The 23,514-nt window shown below is 36.4% G+C and overlaps 1 protein-coding gene across 3 annotated transcripts; it reads right to left on the bottom strand.

Annotated features, from left to right (window-relative positions):
* Positions 1 to 910: 910 nt before the first annotated feature.
* srrt (serrate RNA effector molecule homolog (Arabidopsis)) lies at positions 911 to 14,034 on the bottom strand. 3 transcript variants are annotated; one of them, XM_038294529.1, is made up of 20 exons: positions 13,950 to 14,034; positions 13,074 to 13,192; positions 12,606 to 12,734; positions 12,370 to 12,516; positions 11,992 to 12,180; positions 9,695 to 9,864; positions 7,455 to 7,642; positions 7,281 to 7,385; positions 7,037 to 7,193; positions 6,813 to 6,961; positions 6,646 to 6,707; positions 4,273 to 4,351; positions 3,873 to 4,064; positions 3,595 to 3,765; positions 3,310 to 3,463; positions 1,969 to 2,162; positions 1,708 to 1,864; positions 1,489 to 1,578; positions 1,290 to 1,394; positions 911 to 1,173 (listed from the first exon to the last, which is right to left on the bottom strand). In XM_038294529.1, exons 2-19 carry the CDS (start codon positions 13,190 to 13,192, stop codon positions 1,291 to 1,293), a joined length of 2,556 nt encoding a protein of 851 aa, XP_038150457.1. In that variant the 5' UTR covers positions 13,950 to 14,034; the 3' UTR covers positions 911 to 1,173; position 1,290. The 3 variants fall into 3 exon arrangements, with proteins under 3 accessions (XP_038150457.1, XP_038150455.1, XP_038150456.1); XM_038294527.1 differs by having other exon boundaries at positions 1,295 to 1,394; XM_038294528.1 differs by having other exon boundaries at positions 1,295 to 1,394; positions 1,720 to 1,864.
* Between the last annotated feature and the right edge of the window lie 9,480 nt (positions 14,035 to 23,514).

Below are 23,514 nucleotides of genomic sequence, written 5' to 3'. Positions count from 1 at the left end.
GAACTGGGGCGCCCCTAGTGGCTAAAATGTAGTATTGATTTAATTCTAATAGGTTTTGCCTAATTTTTTTGGTACTTTATTTATATTGATTATGAATAATATACTTTTTTTTTTTCTTTAAATACAATAAACTGATTTGTATTGTGGCTGCATTATGCTGTGAGGATGCATTTATCCATACAGGGCAATGACAGGAAGAATTGACAGTAGAGGCGTGCTTTTAAATGTCTTATTTTGTAATATTTTCAAATAATGAACAGAACGCTTGTAGTAAAGCGGATGGATGGAGCTAAACGTGGTTGAAAAATTGTAACTGCCTGGTTTCTGTATGTTAAGTCAAAAAAAAAAAAAAATCCATCAGAGTGAACCTAATTAATCCACACATGCAGCAGATTAAAACAAGCCAAACCACAGCAAAGTAGGCTGGTTTACAGCAGTGCTCACAGATATGTTTTTCTTTCAAACGTTTTTTTATATTTGGAATTGAAAATTCTGTTAACTTTTTAATTGCTGATGTTAAAATGTTGTAAATCTGAGGACTGTCCAAATGATTTATATTCAGGTCGTCTTTATTCAGTATTTGCTGCTCCGATTGTGCAGCTCCAAAGCTTTTAATATCATCCTGCTCACCAGGTGTCTGAAAAGGCCACAGATGTATTTAAAAATCAACCCTAAAAAGAAAAGACAAACTTAAGAAATGATCAAAACTTCACAACTTTTATGTCTCCAGTATTTTACAGTGGTGCCATCTCATTGTTCTTTGGTCTAAAACCTGGGCTTGACTAATCATGGTATTTTAAACCTGTCCTGATCTCAAGAGAAGACTGTTAATGTGAACTAAAGTCCTTTCAGTTAGATTCAACTTCTCAGATCAAACAAAAAGATCTGATGCCATAACTTAACACATAGACGTATTTCAATAACAACTTTATTGATTATCAGTTTACAGCTGTTACAGGAGCCTTTCATAGAGCCAAACAACAATTACAAAATGAAACATCTATGGAAGAAATACTGCATCGACAAAAAGGGAAATAAACAGGCAGAACACAAAGCGAGTGAAAAGCTGAGGCAAAAAAACAGGATGGGTTGACCAGCTAGAAGAAGTCTATATCATCTGGTGCATCTAGGTCCCGATATTCTATGATATTTCGCGGATCTCCCCGGGATATTCTGAGGAAAAAAAAAAAAAAGAAGAAAAAGATAAAATGAAAGCTAAAAGTTTAGAAATCCATCACAGTTCAGATGTAAAATGTCTGGAAGCGTAGTAAGTAGTGCTGTATTATCACCTTACCGGATGTTACGTGGCTTTCCCAGGTAGCCACCTTGTCCACGGAAGTTGTCGTAGTTTCCTCTGCCTCCTCCAAACTGGTTTGGAGGATAAGGGGGCCCACCTTTGGGAAAAAAAAGAAAAAAACGTAAGGGTAAATTATAGTTCTTCCCTCACAGGATGTTCTCAGTACCAAAACAGACACAATCGTAACCTACCATAACCCATCAGAGGTGGACGAGGCTGACCGAAGCCCATTGGACCCTGAGGGCCTTGAGGAGGGAACGGCAGAGTGGGAGAAAGCAAACCTGTACATAGAAACCAGAGAGGAATTAGACACTGGTGCCAAGTTTTCCACTGCAGACTCAACTAAAACAAATTCCTCTCATTTTAGAAGGGTTGGAAACATCCTGATGAATAACACCAAGTAGGCCAACCTTGCCCAGGACCTTGAAGAGGTGGAAGTTTCATCTCTGGCAGCGATGGTCTTTTGGCATCCATGAGAAAATTGTTGAAAAACAAAACCTCCTTTTTCACTTCTTCGATTTTCTCCCCGTGTTTGTTCAGGATGTGCTTCCGAACGAACTCTGGACCCTAAATTGAATTAGAAAGCAACAAGCATCATAGACTGAAACATAAATAACGTTCATAGAAAACACATCAAATTAACATCTAATCTCTTTCCACCGAGCATCCACCTTGAATTTCTTGCCACTGAGAGGGCAAAGCCATTTGTCCTTCCCCAGCTCCTGGGTGTTTGCAGATATAAACTTCTCCACCTCTTCGTCGGGGTCCTTGCGACCCATCTTCACAGCCTCTTCCTCAGAGAGGACTTCCTTTAGGTTAAATAAAGGCATCAATTTCTCCTCTATCACCTTTTCCCACTGTTGCACTGTTAAAATAACCAGACAAGCAGAAATATGCGAGTTTAGTTCAAGAACCATTTCAATATTGTATGAAACACTAATTGTCTTTAAAGGTCTAGAGTAGAGTGACATCTAGTAGTAAAAGACAAAATCGCACAAACAATGGGTTCCTGGATATTTTCAATGATTGTTTCCATTCCTTGTTAGTTTTTTTTTTTTTTTGAATCAGCATTTAAGGTTATCTTATCTTCAGGTAATTTTTAGACACAACACCAAATGTTTTCATGGTTATCAGGCTGAAAACGCATATTTAAGGAAAAAGGACAAAAACTGTATAGTTTATTGTCTAAAAAAAATAGATTCCTCAGAAGTGTTTAGTTTAACTGGCAAACATCAAACAGAATCCACTTTTTAGCCTTTGAATCTTTTTTGAAGTGAGCTATGAATCTCTAAGAGTACAGAAAAGTTGGCAGTCACCTTTATATTCTACAAGGATCATAATTTTCAATCTGTTCAGTTTCTCTTTTCTCTAGTACATCTGTTGAACATTAATGTCACAATATAAATGCTAGGTTTATATATTAACCCACACAATTCATTAGATAATTGCATCTCTGCTCTAAAACAATAAAAATAATCCATCGGGGAGGGAATAGTCTGAGACCTGCATGGGGGGGACGGGTGTGGAGTGTATTAAAGAGACCACACCAAAATGGGTGTGTTCAGGGCTTAATTTACCTGCTAGAAGAAAGGGAAATAGACTTATTTAGAGAGATTTTTACCTATTTAGTTCCACTTAAGTGTGTCTGAACTTGTAAATGTAAATCAAAAGGCGCAAATAAATTGAAGGTTTGTATTTGTTTCTGGTTAGCAAATCAAATACAGGCCATTCTCGAACAACTTTCAGGTCCAATACCGCCATCAACTGGTAAGGAGGGAAACAGCTTCATAAAAGGTTGTAGATTTGTAATCTTAGACTTGTGACTTATCATTTTCAAAGTTTCAACTGTAACTTCTATTCTTTAATGTTAAACCCATTCTTATACATGAAGTATCTGGTGTCACATAAACATATGAGATGAAAGCAAGGAACAAATACAAATCTTACATTTATTCAGGTATATTGATTCATATTTTTATTGACAGTATTGAAATAAGAGCAAAGCCACCAACCTTCTCCATGTGTTACGCGGTTGGGGGGGACTGGGCCTCGGACATGGATCATGCCACAGCGGTTAGGCATTTCATCCTCACTGGGGTATTCACAGGTGTTATAGTAATCAACTGAATGCACAATTCGCAGATACAAGAGCAAACGATCCAAAACCTGAAAACAGAAAAGTAACAAGGGGCTAATTTTGATTTGGAGTTTCTCTAGAAGTGTTTTAATCACTACCATCAGTAAAGTGTAGTTTGTTGTTTTCCCCGGACATGTGTAGTTTTATCATGAAAACAAACCTTGGCTAGCTTATCATCCCTCTCCACAGTTAACTCAGCAGGGTTTCCCTCCTTAGCGCTCTCCTCGACGTCCATTCCGCTGCCAGAACCCAGGAGCTCCTCTTCCTCAGCGCTCACCTCCTCAATCAGGTAATCAGTGATGTTCTTCAAGATGGGGTTCTGAGCCGGCAACTTTAAGGCAAAAACAAAAACGTCCATACGCATAAAACACAGCTGGCTTATCAAAGGAAAGATCCAGCTGTTAATAAAAGCTCAGAGGCAGATAAATTTATGCAAACCTCGGTGCGGTGACCGTCCTCCTGAGCTTTGTTGCTCCAAAGATCTCCCTTTTCATCCAAAGCATGAATTAGCTTAGCAGCCACCTTGATGTCGTTCCGCAGCACCTGCTTGTGCTGAGTGATGCCGTTAACATTACGCACCCTCCGGGCCAAGTCTCTGTTCACCCCTGGAGCCAGTTCACAGTCTCTGAGCTGTGAGGGATGAAGAGCGGAACCAAACATGGAGGCAATTATTTCAGATAAAAGAGTAGACCAACAATAGAAAAAAAAAAAAACATAAAACAAGTTATATCATCAACATAAATTAGAGTTAAATTAAATACTATTGAAATTGTTGTTAAAAATAACAGTCTCTGGATTATGGCTTTATGGCTGTAAATCAAAGCGATCGAAAACCTACGCGTATATTCTGAAGGTTCCAACAGATTTCCTTGATGTTGACGCTGCGATCAAATGTCACCCAGCACCGTCTGAAAAACCTGACATGGCCCAGATTTCATTAGAAAACAGAAAAAAAACACTACTGACTAGTGATGGTGAGATGAAGCCTCATGAGGCATTGAACCGTTTGGCCAAATTGCTTCAACGATCCCCACAGTTCATGAGGCTTCACGTGAACATGTCACCACCTACTGGTAGACAGCAGAACTACAGTTTGTAATAAAATCTGTGATTTTTTTTTGCAATTGTTTTTCTTTTTTCCCCCTTTTAAGTTCCTTTGAAATTGTTAATGGTTGGTGTGCATAATAAAATCTTTTGTAAGTTTTTTTTTAAGTGTAAAATTTCTTAGAACAATAATTTAAGGTGCACAGTTTTTTCTGCAATTTCAGTGAAATAAACTCAAGCAGACAGTGAAAGTGTTTGTGCAAATTGGGCAATGATGAACGAAATGAAAGGTGTTAGTCATTTTTATTCAAACATGATAGTTTCTCCATGTTATTTGGTTTTAATCAGGTTGGAAGTTGAGTTCAACCAATCTTTTAAATAAACCGACCTAATTTTCCCAATCTATATATTCACTCGGGCAAAACAATGCAAATTAGTCTCATCAGCCAAAATAATTAAGTTTAATCGCAACTTTCAAAAGAGAGAGACAGGTTTCGAACCATCAACCTCTAGCATGAGAGTCTGCCTCTTACAGAGGACGCCACTCATGTAGATAGTCTGATTTGGGAGAAAATACTTCTTAACCCTGACGTATTAACACTGGCTTTGTCTGGTGGTTTTGCTCAAATTTTGATCATTATATTGTTTATTTAAACCAAATTAGCTTTAAGCAACTAGATTTGTTGGAAAAACAACCAATTTATTCTTAGAATCTATCCAAACTTTTTCCAGCTGACAGCAGCTCTCCTCCAAACGTCCACATCTTGACTGAACACTGAGGCTGTTTAGATGCCTGTCAAAATTCTTACGCTTCCCGAACCGCTTACCGAAGCGGTCACGTGGTATGACGGTAGCGAGGCCTCGGACGTCATCAAATTTTGCCCCTCCTCTAAATGAATCGCGCCTCGACACGCGCTTCGGGGAAACGCCCCCTCCATTACTCGACACACACCTCGAAGCCTCGGCTCATCTCATAACATCACTACTACTGACCCACCAAGGGGGAAGGGAGGGGATTCAGCATGAAAGCAATCAGCTAGAGACAAGACTAAAAAGCAGTAAAACTTTGAATTAAACTGAAAAGGTAAACCAATATTTCGGAAAATAAACACTGCAATTAAAAATTACTCCAATCAAGTAATGATCAGGATAACAAAACCAACAGGAAAACAAAGAAAAACTTTGTGAATTATAGCTTGGTTTTTAAAAAAAAGCAAACACAACTGCAAGATCACTCCAGCAAAGCTTCAACAAACAAAGGATAGCTATAACTAAGCCTGAAATGATTAATTGGATTAATCATCATAAAGTGATTACTAAAATAATCAACTAATTTGGTAATCAAATGATGTACACAGACTCTAAAAAAACACTTGCTAAAAGACCAAATCACTTAGAGCATTAAGACAAAACTCAAATGATATAAACTAAAAACATCTATAAACAGAATATCATATATATTCATAGGATATAAACATATCTATTTCAAATGTTACTTTACTTAGAAATGTTAATTTACTTAAAGTATTTATTTTTAGCTAATTCAACTAATCCCCCTCCAAAAATAAACGAGAATAGATTTTTCAGTTAATATAATCGATAGGGGCAACCCTACTTTTGACGTAAATGAAGCACATTGTTAGCTATGGGCATTTTTTCTGATCAGCAAACCTTTATTGCATTTATTTACCAAGTTTCCATTTACAACATTTTTATTTTATTTTTTTTATTTTACATAACATGTTTTTTTTTTTTTTTTCTGTGAATAAAACCTTTTTTCCCTAAATTTCTAATTAATTAAATCTTTTGTGTTTTCTTTCTTTTGTTTTGAGATTTTTTCCAAATTTATATTTACAAAATATGTTTTGTTTTTTTATTCATATTAAACAGCTTCCAACAAAGCCTTGTTTGGCTTAGAATTTGCATGTTTTCTAAGCCATAACAGTTTTTGGTCCACCCTATAAAGCCTCAAACTCAACGCTATTTCTGACATTTTGGATTGAAAAATTTTCCTGAATGGGAAGTTAAACGTCTCCAAATTGGAAACAAAGTCCAGTAGATTGTTAACTTTTTGGTAATTTAGTCCCGGTTGAATAATGTGGGAAAGGTGAAGGTGGATAAAGAAAACTGTAAACCAAAGTAAAAATAAAGAAAAATTCTTTCTAACCTGCGTTCTGGGTGAGGGTCAGACAAGCAAACACGTAAAAACCCAGGATATCGTCGACAAAGCTGTGGGGTAAAAGTAAAACAAATGAAACAGATTCTGAGTTTCAATAACGATAAATATCAAGTGCATGTGAGCAGATGAACAAAGGGAGCAATTTTCCAGCTTACAGCAACAATCTCGGCCTTGGAAATGGTGGGAGCGATGCTCCTCATGAACAGGGAGAAGGTCTTGTGCAGCGGCCGTGGTCTGGGGGAGTCGTCTTTGGGTTTCTTCTCTTCCTTCTTCTCTTCTTCGTCGTTCTGCTTTGGTTTCTCTTCTGCAGGCAGCGAAACGGAACATTAGATAATTCTGAGTGTCCTGAGACTCAAATGCTGCGAATCAGATACCTCACCTTCTCCCTCCTCCTCCTCATCCTCCTTGTCTTGCTCTTCTTTTTTCTCGGGTTTGTCGGAGCAGTCGGAGTTCGAGTCAGAGTCTGAGTCAGATTCGCTCTCTGAGGCGCTCGCTTCGTCGTCGCTGTCCCCGCTACGCTTCCTCTTTCGTCTTGCCTGACAATTAAAAAGAAAACCCGATATGTTTGGTTGTTTTCGTTATGGCTGATGTGAATACTTCAAGTAACGGAGGAAAATAATAACCTTCTTGGGTTCAGGCTTCTCCTCTCTGACAGCTTCTTTTTCCGCCTCCTCCTTTACATCCAGTCCGTCTGCTTTGGCCTCAGCTCCGCCCGAGTCGCCCTCCTCCTGGAGCAAAACGCCATTGTTTCCATGCCCCTTTCAAACCATCGTTTGCCAACAGAAAACTTCACACACCTTCTCAGTTTTGTCTTTCTCCCCTGAAGGCTTGCGCTGTCGGTCCACTGCTTTCTGGTCTTCCCTTCTTTGAGATTCCCCTCCTCCCCCAGAAGCCGATGCAGACTTTTCCCTTTCTTCCTCTTCTTCAGGTGGCATGTCCAGAATGCGGAGATCATGGTCAGTCCCTCCTTCCATCTTTATCACGGCTGGGGGAAGAATAAGAAGTGATGGTGAAGTAATGGAAAGGTTTGTAGCAGGCCGTCATTCCGACCTGATGCTCGTCACACACTAGGTTGGTCTCAGCAACTTATAAACGCAGCTAGAAATGAACACATAACTTCCATATTTACATAAACTCAGGTGTCAAATATAAACATTCAAACAAGATATTAGTGAATATTAAGACAGACACTTTCCGTTAAAAATGGAAATACAAGAACAGAAGAAAGGACATTACAAAGAAAGAAGGTTTACAACCTTTAGACTGGTGGGAAAAAGTCGAAAGTCAAATTAAAGTAACTTTTTTTTTCTTTCTGGAAAGCGCTTTGAGATGACGTGTTTTGATTGGGTGCTTTATAAATAAACTGAATTGAATTCTTTCCAATCAATCAATTAATTTGAACAAGACTATTTTAGTAATATAATATACATTGATAGATAAGTGTTGGGAATAAACAGAATTTATCACTGGATTGTAAACAGCTATAAACTGTCTGAAAAAATAATGAAATATTCAAACAATACAGACAAGGAAAGATTCACCCCTCCAGATTAAATCCAACATTGTAGAAGCAGGAAGTTGTGATCAGGTAAAAGTCAGATCAATTTGGTTGGCTAATGCAAAATTGTTGCTAAGCTAGCCACCATTTTAAAGCAATCACATTACTCCTTCAGTGACGGACCCGACCTAAAACCCGACAGATTTATCGACAGTACAATTTTAGCTTCTGACTCAATCAACACCGGCCAAAATGTGGCTGGTATAAAAATTTTATTTTTGCTGCAAACAGCTGAAAGAAACTTCAACTTCCGCCCGTCCCTGCACACACCAACAGCTGCTGCTAGCATAGCGCGGAGGTGAATAAAGAGATAGAATGTATGCAGTTTGCAAAGTGGGAACCTGTGATTTTGTAAAACTACACTTTTACACCCATGACGAAAAACGTCCTCATGGAAACACGCTGTAAGGGCACATTAAGGAGAGCAAACAAGTTTTATATGTGCTAGTTTTGATGAACATATTGCATTTTAGCTCTTTGTTAAATAAACATAATTTAATAACACTAATATGTGGTGTCCCACATCAGTTCACTCTGACATACAGGCTCATAAATACAGAAGTTAATGTTTTCAGTAAAATAATTTTTAAAAGGCTCCAACTTCTGTATTTAGTTTTAATTCTGTTTGGATGTTTTAAAAGCTGCAGCATTGCTGCTAAAATCTAGTTTAGTCCCTTGTTTTCAGTGGAGGAGGGAACTTTTTAGTAGCTTGTAAATATGACAAACTTATAACACTGAGGTGTTATTTAAATGAGTCTTAAAAATAAATCAAATACTAAACATCTCTCATTAGCATGTCTCTTCTTACTTTAAGCTGTATGCAGCCACTTTTTTCATCTTTAAATGCTCATCTGTAAAAGTGAAATCTAAATCCAATACTACATTCTTTTACCCCAAGTTACCGTAAAAAGTAGCCGTCAAAGAAATGTTCCACATCAAAGTAAAAAAGTATTTGATAAAAAAGCTACACAAGAACTGAGAGCCTGATCTACTAAGTACTCAAGAACATAACATAATTTAATATTTTAAAACTGATGTTAGAGACAGACTGATCCATCGGCCCGTCCATATTTCTGGCAGATAGTTTTTTCTTTTATCTGTCTTTACGTGCAAACATTGGCTGATTCAGTATTGCGTTCAGCAGCCATGCATTAAGACCAAGTAAAGCAAATTTACTGCTGTTTCTCCTTATTTGCTATGAATTGTTAACGTCTTGTTTGAATTTTAAATGAATTGACTTTTGCAATGTTCGTCACTGTGTAATTTTAAATGTAAAATTGAGGAAGAAAAACCCATAACCTTGAAGAATCGGTTCAAAAATATTAAGCGCAAATATCGGTGATGGGTTAGACTGTTGTCCAAATAATCGGCATCAGACTTGAAGTGAAGGAATTTAATAATAATAAATATTTCTGTTGAAACATATTTCTAATATCTCTGCATAAACTGTTCTCTATAAATTCTCCTCAGAAATCTCACCTGCATCCAACACCTTGATGATGGCAGGAGTTTGGTCGATATCCAGGGAAACGTTATCGAACCAGCCATTCTCCATCAGGAACATGAAGACGTTCAGACGATTGCAGAGAGAGCTCTGAGCCTCTGCCTTCAGGCGGCTGGCCTCATCTGGGTGGTATTTGGATCTGAACCTGCGTTCAGAGTAGGAATCCACCAAAGAGACGGGGGAATGATGGGGGGGTGGGATGAAGGGTTGGTAGAGTTTCAGAAAGAAACACATATTATACATCTAAACCACAGCCGTCAGCTCACACATTGTTCAAAAAAATATTAGAATGATGAGTTTAAGAGGATCTACAGAACAAGTTCATTGCAGATTTCTGGACTATTATTGAAACAATTAAAAAGCCAAATTAAGCAACAAAAAAAATCTAAATCCAAGTTTATTCTGTTATCTTAACCCTAGACGTTGACTGTCAATGATTTCTATGAACATTAGAGCAGAAAGAGAAACAGAAGTAACTCACCAAAAATGTAAGGAAAAAACAACCCAACAGATTATAAAAATCAATCACAGAATCAGAATGTCAAATATAGTTTATCATTGAGTGGTCCACAGTTACCTGTTGCTCTGCCAGTTTAATAACAAATATTTTTAGAGAGGGGGGGTCTCTTCTGTCAAAATGCGCTCCACTTCACCACAGAGGTGTGTCTGTACACACATATATTCGGATTTGGGATTCGATTTGATCCGCATATAAAAAGGAAAACAAAAAAATCCTCCATGTGAGGAGGACTGCTTGGCTATCTATCTAAAATCCCTGGTACTGTGAGTCTAAAAGCATCTGCATTGTGCGCAGTGCGTGCCCTCGCTATCTAAGAGCGACTCTGGCGGAGGAATCCCACTGTTTTCTTGGAAAAGGTAAAAAAAATTGAAAAGAAAAAAAAAATCGGCGTCAACTTGGGAGTAGAAGTGAAGGGAAGAAGAACGGGTTAGAATCAAAACAGAGACAATTTTGCATCATACCTGTGAAGTAAGCATTAACAAATAATATACAAAAGTGAATTAATATCAAACAGAAAGATCACAGAACAAAGAAACCTACAATCCTCATCACATCCTCCATTCAAATTCAAATGCACACCAATTTGTTGGCACCCCTGGTGAAGATGTTTTTTTTTAATGACACTAGCATAACCTCATATTGAAAAATGTGTAAAAAAAAAAACAAACAAAAAAAACAACTGCTTTTACCCATTATCATCTATGGAACATCTATCTATCAGAAGTTTTGGCTTTTGACTTGATCTTACGCTTTTCTTTCTTTAAGGCCAGTGTTTATCTTCTCATCATGCATCCTAAGGGAGGTTAAAGAAATAATAACTATTCATAACTGCAGCAAAGTGTATTGTGGTCTCGCTAGAGAATCCATAACAAACATTAACCCCTAATTATGTCTTACTAGCACCTACAGCCAAGTGTTGATGACTAAACTTTTTCACCAACAGGAAAAGTGTAAAATGTGTTGTCAGGCATTTCTGCTGTAAAATGGTCAAAAACATTTGGCCATATAAACACAAAAATTAGAGGTAGACTCATATTTCCACTTTTTTTCTTGGATCAACATGCGTGAATGATCCGATTCATTAAGATCTTGATCTGAGATCACAGAAGGTGCATGCATTGCCACTCCAACCATTTGCTGTCCATGACTGTTTCATTATGCATTTGGTAATAAAAGTTTCTTTCTACTTATATTGAGTAGTGTAAAATTTGCAATTATGTCATTTTATGGAAAATTAACCGTTCTTCGAGGTCATCTTAGTCTGTAGTTTCAGGTATACATGTAAGTGTGAGATTATGCTAATGCTATTACAAACATTTGCTTTTATTTTTCCCCACATCTTTACAAGAGGTGCCATCAAATTCTCTTGTGTCCATAAATATTAGCTCTGAAATAATGCTGCAAATCACTAGATTTCATCTCTAATGGTCTTATATTAATCTGTGAATCAGTTTGGGTGAATTAGCATTTTCTCTTCTTTAAAAACTACAGAACAAACTGTTAATTGTGTGTGCTTAGCCGATTAAGAAAAACGTAGCTGCTCTAATGGTTGGTTAAGGGTGTGCTCTGAGAGAATGTCTCAATGAATCGAAGCTTGATAACTGAATGTTATTTTCTGATTGCTTCTATCCAAATGCAACAAATTAATTTTGTTATTTACAAGTAGTATTCAATATCTACAAACAGAAAATAATCATAATGCTGGTTGTTTAAATCAGACTGACATCAAACAAAGTGAAACTCAGGTCGTACCACTCTTCATCCTTATGGGCCAAAAAGAAGTCCTGCATCTGCTGCCGACGGAAGTCGATCTTGTACTCGTTGTAGCGTTTGACGGCTTCTGTCTCGTCCACGGTGTCATCAAGGGACAGCAGGAACTCTTTAAAACTCTTCATTATTGGAGGAGGCGGACCCAGATCCATGTCATGGATGTTCCCAAGTCTAATGGAGGAAAGAAGTTTGGTGGAGAGTTAAGGAGGAAAAAAAAAAATACAGTCGAGGCTTTCAAAATTATACCACAACTTTGATGTCCACGAAGTTAAACTGTGATTAAACTATTGTTACATTTCTTCGTTGATTTTTAGTTTCAACCATAAAACCTTATATTATAAAGATTATTTCTGAACTTACCTGGCCTGAATGGGGATGCCCTGGTGAGGCTGCATGAGGTGCAGGTCAGGGTGGCCCCAGTGCTGTGGGGGTCCGTAGCTTGGACCTCCTCCACCACCATAACCCAAGTCATACCCTCCACGATAAGGATCTCCTCCATGATCATCCCTATCAATTCATTTAAAACTATTTAGATAAAGGATGCCCTCGTGGGTATAAATATGTTGGTCCATCCATCTGTGTTTATTCGGTCTCACCAGTCTCTTCTCATGCGTTTCTGCTGGGGGCTCATGTCATGCCTGGGCGGGCTAAATCTCTCCCTCCGACCACGATCGTAATCCCGGTATTCACCGCGGCTCCGACGCTCCCTGCCCCGATCCCACTCCCTGCAACATCAAGCATGAGATGGAAAAACAAACATTAGTCTACTTTATAATTATTTAGCTCCCTACTAACAACAAACAGTAGTAAAACAAAGTTCCTTTATGAGGTTCTGGACAAATCCTCACAATTCAGATCCAAACTGGTTCCAGAAAGGGCCGTGTGGCTACAGGTTTTCTTTCCAACCAAGCAATAACACACCAGATAACAGTCAAGCATCAAGTCATGATGTTAATACTGAACTCACTTTATGAAATGAAGGAGTTTGTTGTGCTATTGCTTGGTTGGAAAGAAAACCTGCAGCCACCCTTTCTGACCTCATGGCCACATTATTCTGATAATACCTGTCATTCCAATCATCTCTGCGTCGATCTTCTCTTTCTCTGGAACGATCATAATCACTTCTCTCCCGCCTGAATTTGTCCCTCCTCCTGCGATCGTATTCATCATCGCTGTCTCCCATCTTTTAATGAAAAACAGCAAAAACAAAATAAATACCTTAACATACACAACGACAGTAATAATGAATGACTCATTAGACCTTTGATGAGCTCAGATGCGCTTGCATTCTTATAACGAATAATTATTTATTTGCTATTTATTTTATATTTTTTTGTTATCCACGCTTTTGTGGATCTGATCTGTTTTAAAGTTTGTATCTGGATTCTTTTGATTTACTAACAGTAAACCTGCCGTTTCTGCCTCCACTCAGGGACTAGAGATGAAAATTAGCTTATAGCTACAACACGTTCATTGTGTAGTGTCCCGGTCAACAAATAAATAAAATAAAACTGGGTGGAAATATGCAAAGAAAACACCAAAACTATGAGTTCACCTGGGATATAGCATTCGATGAAAAAGCTAATATCCATTGAAAAAGAAGATATAAATTAATCAAAACAGGCACAAGCTTATCCGTAAGAGACGTATACCTGAAAATAAAGCAACATGAGTATTGATGCTAATACTGTATAGATAGAAAAAGAACCTATAAACGCGAAAAGACAGGCAAATTAATATTTAGAATGAGGCTAACGCTACCATGGCTAATTTAGCTAACATGCTACAAGTTAGCTGTAAAACTGCTTTGGCGCTTATTCATATTGTAACAAATAGATACCTAGTTCGCCAGTCAACATTAATAAATCTTGTGAAATGTAACAATAAACACGAAGAACTATTGTAGTAAACTGCTATGAGTTTACATGCATGATATTCACCTCGCTTTGCAGTTCAGTCTCACCGCTTTCTACTGTTGTGCAACAGGAATTAGCTTTAGAGAAGCATTGAATAGAGGCAATATCGCCCCCTATTGGATTGGAGTGTCACTTGAATTTCTGATTTTTACTATTTTAACCTCTAAAGGTCACATTTTAGACGACGTAAAAACTATTTACTGAAAGACCAATTCTATATCAACGGAAGAGGATTAGGGCCATTAAAAAAAAAGTTAACTGATTTTTACATTTTATTTCAGTTTAGTATGGGAAAAAAGTCAGAATTCTGAGTTTTTTCTTAGAATTCTGACTTTTTTCTAAGAATTCTTACTTTAATCTCAGAATTCTGACTCTTTTCTCAGAATTCTGACTTTAATCTCAGAATTCGGACTTTATTCTCAGAATTCAGACTTTTTTTCTCTTATTAAAATGAATTAAAATTTAAAAATCAGTAAAATTTTGTTTTTTCAGTGGCCCTATTCCTCTTCTGTATATAGCACTTCAAAAATAAATAAAGTATTTAATTATTTGCATGTGTTTTTTAGATTTACTTTTGGAAACTTATATCTAGGTGATATATCAACAGATAAACTGGGCTCAGAGGAGGAGAGACTTCTAAACATCTTATTGGCAGCAACTAAAATGGCTATAACAAGGAGATGGCTCAAACCTGAACCATGAACAACTGAGGACTGGATGAAGATTTTTCAATAGATCTATGCAATGGTAGAAATTTCTCTTTTAGTTAAAGAGCAGAGGGATGAAAAATGTTAAAGGTGTTATATCAGATTTTTCTGTAAAAATTGATGCTTCTTACATATAACTATGCACAGATTTTAAGGTTATTGTGAATAACATAAATAATATTGAAGTAATTATTATTCCCTGCCACTCACACCAAGTTCTTATAATCTGTTCTTAAGTTTGTAATAGTTAAGAATAGAATAGAATAGATTAGAAAATCCCTTTATTGTCCCACAATGGGAAAATTCTGGAAATTTTAGTTGGTAAAGCAAGATAAAGAACTCCATATGTCGAGTAGGTATCATTTAACATGCTTTCTTAAAAAAAGTAAAGTTAAAAAGTACATATTTTGTATTTATTCTGTTATCATTTTGTACTTTTTAAATGATTTTGCTATACTGCCAAAGCCAAGTTGTACAGATCAGTTTGTATTCAATATAACAAAAAAAAAAACTTTTTTCATTGTTAGATGATGGAAAAAACATCACACTTAAAATTTGAGAGGTAAAATGTCTTTTGTAGAAATTGTTGAAATGTGCTGTATGTTCATTTCCATGAACTTAAGTTGGAACTCTTTTTTGTGAATTACTGCATCAATGCATCAGGGCATAGAGCAATCAAGGCCTGTGCTGATGCTCATTCCAAAACAACAAATATAGGGTTAAAACTAATCCAATATAAATAATTAATGCAGGTATAGGTGACACTGGTAAAATTAAATACAACAAATAAAAATAAACCTGCAAAAAATATATCAATACAAAACATCCTGAAGGTAAGGGAACTCTGTTATTTTATGTGAGAAGGCAGATTTATTCAGATTGTGGGAGGAGGTGAGAGAATTAATTGAGAGGAAAAACTCTGAAACATCTAATATGTCCTAAGCTCTTTCTTCTTAGAGTTTATCCTGATAAAAACAACATTCAAATAATTTGGCTTTTCTGGATCGCTGTCTAATTTGTGCCAAAAAGGCTTTGCAAATGTCTGGAAGAGCATTACTGTTAATTACATAAAAAATATATGCATAGTTTTTAACTGCCAAAGACGAGTAAATACAGCAAACGACCCAGTTCTTATTTCTAAGAATAAGAAATATATTGGTGTCGTCAAAACCCATTCTATAAGCAACAGAGCTCCACTGTTGTCAAAATTCTCAGTGTCTACTGTGATGGCCAAACCCATGGCCACACCTTAAGTTTGTACTATACATGCACCTTTATTTATTTAATCCATACACATACTTTTGTTTGCAATAAAACTTTATTCTTGGTTCAAATGCATGTGTTCTATTTGTAAGTGCGCACATTTAGTTCACTGTATTTGTTTGCACTCATTCATATTTCTGTTTTTGTCACTAATCTGTTTCTTACCTATGGTGTATAGGAGTTTGGCCAGACAAAAGATGGCAGCTGGGGCTCAGATCTGCTAAATGCAGGAGTGGAAAATGGACTGTTCCATCAGCTGCTGCTTAAAGGGGGGAATTTGAATTTTCCTTTATGACTTGAACCCATGTATTTTTTGTAAGTTTCTTTTTTGGGCTAAAAAAAATAAAATAAAAACTATTTTTGTATTAATTCCTGTGACTCCTTGTGCTTTTTACCTTGGCCCCTCACATCTACCTGCAGCAGAAAAGCGTAGTCTGCTCTGTGATTGGTCTCTCATGGTGACCAAATGATCATCAGCACAGATTTTAATATTGATACCTCCCAAGTTGTTTTATTTATTTCAGAAAGTTTTTGCTTTGCTTATATCAGAGATGTAAGACAGCTTTTGTGAAATGTTTATGTGAAACCCCCCAAAAAAATAAAAACAATAAAGATCAAAAGTATTTATATGATATGTTTTATAATATGGGAAACGTTTTAGAAAGTCTGACTCAATGATTTAAGTAAAACTTAGATATTTTGAGAAACTGGTAAAGCAAAATACACTCGCAGGTATTTTCTATATTATGTTTTTTTTGCGCTGGAATACCTTTGTCTGAACAATTATAAACCCAAGTGAAAAAATATTTGGACACCCCTGATGTAGTGAGATTCCCTCTGGCTGTGATTGTTAGGAGGTTTAGAAAATGACATGTTGCCAAAACAAGATTATTCAAAGAATCACTAGCTGAGGCAAAAATAACTTTCCCACCTGTGTTTCTAGTAAAAACTGTATTTTTTTCCAAATAAACGTTGTTACTATAATAAAAAGTAAATGGATCTTAAGTTATATTATCCTCTTTTTTCAATCAATGCTGCCAATAATTACAAATGTCACTGTAACATATCAAACCTTTTTTGGTCGAGCTTTAATTTCAATCAATGTTCAGACAATTTAGTAAAATATACTTTTTTTTTCAAGCAATATTTTATTGAGCAATCATTTCTCACTATATTGTATCATAATCATTTTACATGAAAAAGCTGAATATCTTCTTTCTTTGTCCTTCCTCTGAACCGCAGTTGCTGCCTCATGTAGTCAAGCATGGAACGCGGCCACACTTGAGTAGACCTTGTATTGTCATCCAGTAAAAATCCAGGTTGCATGTCTGAAAATCCCCGTCCATCTTTGGATGCAAGTTCAAAGTCTTCTCCAGCTGCAACATCGGCTTCCATGGCAGTGGAGCTCATTTGCTTCGGCTCAGTGCTGTCTAAAAGTCCCTGACAAATGAAAAAAAAAAAAAAAACATATGTATAGAGTTATAATCTAGAATTTTAAAACAATGATGGTCATTTTGGAATCATAAAATCGGCAATTTAATTTATAATCTATTGGGGATTTAAACATTTTTTATGTTTGTGTGGCTCTTCTTTTAGAGAAATATGAAGAGAAACAAAATAGCAAATTTGTTTCCCTTCAGAACTCAAACACCCAAACCAAGAGTAAAAAATAAAATTAAAACTTGTTCTTTACCTTGTTGTGTGGTTCAGGAATTGCACTTGAATCCAACAGCAGAAGTGACATTACTGCAGAGAAGAGAAAGAGAGATCTTAGCAGAGAGGAATACGGAGACATCGTGTTAGGTGTAATATTAAGAAAGTTCAAATGTGAGCCGTCTTTTGAGAAGCATCGTTTTATAGGTTTACATGGTTAGCACCATGACGACACCGTCTGTTATGCTGCTGTGCTTTTGTTTCTACCTCAGTTCTCAGGGAAAAACCTTAGAGAAACTCTATAAGTCAACAAAGCTGCAGTGCCATGCTCAGTTGCTTTACATGTAGACTATTATCCCATTTATTCAGTTTTCATATGAATTGTCTTTTCTTCAGCACAGCAGGAGGCATCATTAAAGGTGCAAGTTTTAAAAAAGGAAAATGATTAAAACCGGTCAGTTCCTTGATGAAATACTATTTCCTATACAGCTCTGTGAAACTAGAATGTATTCATAACTTTTGGATTAAGACAAAATTGTACCATTGAACATTTAAATGAACAGAGCCTAAAAAAACATTAAAGTTTTTCACATTTTGTTATGGATCAACAACAAACTTCGGTGTTTTTTTTACTGAGAATGATAAACCAGGGCTGGTTCAAGCTTCCATGGGGCCCTAAGGGACATTTGATTTTGGGGTGTTCTGTTTCTGCCAGTTATAGAGAAAGCTGCAATCACCTGTCAAATAATCAGAACATCTACTCACCTAAAACATATTCATTAGCCATGTTTCCATCCAAATCCCAAGCAAATTATAAGCAGACTTTAAAAATTTCATAAAAATGTAAATTCTAATTTGATGTGTTTTCATCTATTGGAGTGAATTAAACCAGGCAATGAAAAAAATATTGTCATTGTATGTTTAGGTTACATTTGGATATAAAGAAAAACAGGAAGAAGAGCTAGCAAACAATAAGTATGTTGCAATCATGTAAGGTTTGCTTATCATGTCAGCTAATGTTAGCAGTGGTCCATGCCATCTGGAGACGTCAAGAGAGAAACACAACTCTAATGCTGCGTTCACACCGGGCCGCTGGAACAGCTGAAAAGTTGATCCAGTAGTTTTTCGGGGGAGACAAACACTACAGACAATCTGCATATGAAAAATAAATAAATATCAAGGAGTTAAACTCCAAAAATAAAACAAAAAAACAGAAGAATGGATTGTTATGTAGAAGTAGCAGAGATAAAAATATTCAATTGTTTATTTTGGTACTTACAGTTTTTAACAACAAACCTTAAAAACCCTTTCTATTCACTTCCAGCCGCTACGAACGGCAACGGAAAATCTCCCACAGGCAGGTCGCAACAGTTACCCCAGTGTGGCTAAATCTGTTTTACCACAGATTTCTTAACATTTAGGTTTACATCCTTTGAATATTTAGGGCTCTGGTCTCCTCTGTGTTAAACTTGGGCTTTTTGGGGTGGGTCTGGGGCCCCTCACACCTGCTATACCGCACGTCTCCCTGCTGAAGGAACCTTTCAAACCTTATGATAAGAACACTCATGTGTATACACCATGGTGTTTAGATCCAGGTGTCCACGGATACAGTTATGGCTAATGCTAAGCTGCAGCTACAATCACATGTAACTTTGAGTACTATTTTGTAATCTTAATAGGTTTTGCTTTCAGTGTTTGTATAAATGCATTTCCTTTTTTCTTCTCTTCCTTCTCGTATCATGCAGCGGTGGAAGCAGACTCCTAGGAGTTATTCTATGTTTTCTTGTTTCTCCTTCATTATTTTTCCCTCTCTCCTAAATTCTTAAGACCTCTCCCTTTCTCACGCTCCTTTTCATCTCCTTGTTATAAGTTGATATTCCCCAAAGCCACTTATAATAATGTTTCATACACAATGACCAAGTAAAACCTTATGGAAAAGGCCATGATGGTCCACTTATGGAAGCAAATTTGTTTGGCGAATATCCAGCGCCCGACCGTCAATTCTCAGGGCAATAATGCCAAATAGGTCACATAAAAAAAGAACTATGTGTTTTTCTTATGATGACATTAAAATCATTGTAAGGGCAAAAAAAATAATAATAATAATAACAATTTGCTTCTGGGGGCCCCCTATTTGCCTTGGAGCCCAAAGCAACCTCTTAATTTACTTATTGTCAGTACATATTTTTTAGTAATTCATTTATGCTTGATATTTTGCCACCATACATAATGAATGATAATCTTCACTGCAAAAACAATCTAGAAATAAGTAAAGATTTCTTACATTAAGTGTATTTTCCCTTTAGTAGGTATATAAAATGATTTGCCAATGGAATGAGTATATTTACTGGTATAAATATATCTAGAAAACACAACAAAATAGGAGTTACACCAATAAAACAAAAAAATATGGATCAAATTAAAACGGAATACTCAAAAGAAAACTTAACAGAACCAAGACCGTGACAAAGACATTTGTTGGCTAACCTTCTTTAGTAAAACCAAAAATAGTTTTCAGAGTAGCTGTTATTAAAAAGCGAAAAAACTGGAGAAAAATATATTTTTTTATATTTATGACTTTTGCACTTGATTTTATTTTGAATTAACAAATTAAATGGGGCAAAATCTCGACAAAATATATTAAGGGTAACAACAATGTGAGAAGAAGTAAAAGAGCTAAACTGCTATGATTAACAATTAAATTATTGTTCGTTTTTTACTTTTATTCACAGCTATCACAGACAAATATGGGATAGTTTTGTGGGACAACACTGTTGTTTGTTTTGTTCTTAAATCTTTCCCCATAAATTATTCAAGGCTGAACAAGTCAAGCATTGTTCCACCTAAATTGAACAGAAAAACAAGGGAACCAATTCTAAAACTAACATTTTATAAAGGTCTGTCAGACAGACTAACACTGATCCTATTTCAAGTCACCACTTGTTATATGGTACACCATCAGATGAAAGATAATCCACTCTATTGCTTCTGCAAAATTAAACATTTTCATTTTCTTCCTCGTTTCTTCTAGTCTTCGTCAGCTGAACTCGAATGAGTCACAGATGGTTTTATTAGAAATAATAACTGAAAGAATAAAGTTTTGTTTGGTATTAAACCTGTAGCCTTTAATCCATTTTGATAGGGACTAATTAGCCGAATAGCTGAATGAAACATGTTCCAAGTTATGAATATGTCACCCACGAACACTGGACCAGTAGAAACAATGAGAGCCAGAAATACGCAGTAGATGCAAAGCATATTGTGTCGACATAAAACCCCTGAGCTTTCTTCTTTAAGTCAAATGGTGATTGCAAGTAGTGCACTTTTTTTTAAAGACTACAAACTTCAATGTGTTTTATTGGGATCTTATAATAATAAAACATTTTATTTATGGGGACCGTTTTGGACACCTTACATAGTTTAACATAGAAAAAGACATAATATTAAAACACACAGTATAAATAAGTAAAAAAACATCAGAAAGGGATCTGAGAAGATGTAAGTAAGCAAACAAAGGGATATTATGAAGGATTAGACCCAGAATCAATCAGTGGGGAGGGAAAGATGGAGGAGTAATCAACCAGAGGCAATAAAGTACTTGATACTGATTTAGTACCTATTTAAATAATTGAAGGTTATTGGATTTAATTTAGGAAAATTTAGGGTGAACCAGTGTTTATTGCTGTCAAGGTTTGGTGGAAGTTGGTTGAGGACCCAAATGCAGAGATAAGGAGGCAGAGATGGGTTCTTGCATAATTTAATCAAAAAGGGCAACACAAACAAAATACAATAACAAATGCAAGAAACCAAAAAAACAGGAGACGGCAGAGAGAAACAACACATGGGGAGCAAAGCAATGAAGAGAATCCAGCACTGATGAACTGCAGAGGAGGATTATATAAGGGAGACAGAACCAAGAGTGGAGTAACTAGTTAATTGGAAGCAGGCGTTGACAGAATCAGCTAGAAAGGAGCTAAGGGGAAAGGAAAAGGGCACCACGTGGCAACAAAGAGCAACCAGAGAAAACAGGGCTTAACTGTAACTAGAAAGGAACTTGAATAAGGGTAAAGAGGAATAAAACTAATGACTACAAAGTAAGGATTAACCAAGGGGAAAACTAGAGGATACGAGAAGGAATAACTAACTAAAACTAGACCAAGGAATAAACAACAGCATAAATGATACAATTCTTGACAAAACAGAATAGCAAAAAAATTCATAACTGAGAACTAGTGTTGTGCCGATGCCATTTTTTGGCCCTGATACCAATACCTGATACCTGGCTGTGCAGCCTTGGCTGATACAGATACCATCTGTGTGAAATTGATGTGTGTGTGTGTATATATATGAAGATATTAAGAACTGCATACTATTTGGATGCAAAATAATTGCCATCATGGCTTTGTCAAGCTGCTCCCTACCTTTGTGAAGCAGGAAAAAGACTAATATAAAGTGAACCCAGATGGAAGTTCTTATTGCCTACCTGGAATGGGTGACAATAGTTGAATAAACTTTTGACTCTCAAAATGGTATCGGTGCCCTATTTGTTGGTACTCGCCGATACCAATACCACAATTTTAGTGCTATACTGGGGCCCCGTCCAATACTGATACTGGTATAGGTGAAACAGCACTGAGAACCCAAAATGAAAATTTACAGAACCAAAAAGTGCAGAGTGGCAGATCATGACAAATGCTGACAAGAAAGGCCCAGAACAGACTATACTCCCTGAGGTTCCTCAATATGAAGCAAAAACTGCTTGTGTCTTTCTCAGAGGTGTCAAGAGGTGTCTTATTTAAGTAGAAATTTGGGTATCTTACTTTACTGGAGTAAATATTTTTCAGTCAACCTTATACTTTTACTCCTTAAATTTCCATGACATCATCAGAACTTTCTACTCTTTACATTTTCAAAAAGTGACCTCATTACTCATTATAATAACAAATTGTCATCTTTGGGTGGAAGAAAACACATATAAAGTGTGCTATTTGGATAAAAACATTTTGACAGTGAATGGATGAAAGGAGTAAACGTTAACCATCCAGTCACCCTATTGGTCCGTCTGATCAGGACTATAGACAGAGGACCTTTATGTCAAAATTCAGCATGGGGGTAGCAGAGGAACAGAGGAAAAACATCATACAGAAGTCAACAGGAATGTTCCAGCCAAGAACAGACAACTTTTGTACATCCATGGCCAAATGGAGTATTGTGCATGGTTTTTCATTAGTTGCTTTCAGAGATAATGATTTTTCTGTACAGTTTACCTGAATAACCCACCGAAATGATTGTTGCAAAGTCTGCCTTGGATTAACTGGTTCCTATCCTGTTTTGTAACCTTTGCTTTATCTCCAATAAATGCCTATAAAGTCTGACTCTTTGCCCCATAGGCAATTTGTCATCATATCTTGGGCTTCATGAAGCACATTGCTGCTCACCAGTGCAAAAATTGGTTCTTTAATATATTTCCACTGTACATAAATGATGGAAATATATCCAGCTGAGATAGGCAGCCTAGTTAATTCCAAATTATTCAACGTTGGCATTTTTAAATAACAAACAAGCTTTTGTACTTTGTGGCATTTTTTCTCCTATCCTTTTCCTCCATTAGTTTAATATTTCAGGTAGTTTGATCCAGTGATCGAGGTATCTTTAGTTCTAGTTGAGTAATGATGGTGTTTTATTTTGACACCTCAGTGCTCCATAGAGACTATACTAACAGACTGCATCTATGTATGGTATATACCAATGGAAACCTCTATGCAGGGTTGTGATTACAGGCAAAAATAAATCATTAGCTGCACTGTCCCTTCACTGGAGGACTTATTAGAATGGTACAGAGCAATTAAAACAAGAATTGATCAGATAATTTTTATTCTACAGCTGTAACAAAACTCACTGTTGTCCGAAATGCAGACTGACACCAGGAAGCAGCCTGGTGAGTTTTAAACTTAATTAAGCTTCTT

Source organism: Cyprinodon tularosa, unplaced genomic scaffold (genome assembly GCF_016077235.1).
Source record: "Cyprinodon tularosa strain WSP-4 unplaced genomic scaffold, ASM1607723v1 ctg341, whole genome shotgun sequence".
In the NCBI taxonomy this organism is placed as follows: Eukaryota; Metazoa; Chordata; class Actinopteri; order Cyprinodontiformes; family Cyprinodontidae; genus Cyprinodon; species Cyprinodon tularosa.
The sequence above is the reverse complement of the archived record's forward strand: the minus strand, read 5'-3'. Positions and strand labels throughout refer to the sequence as shown.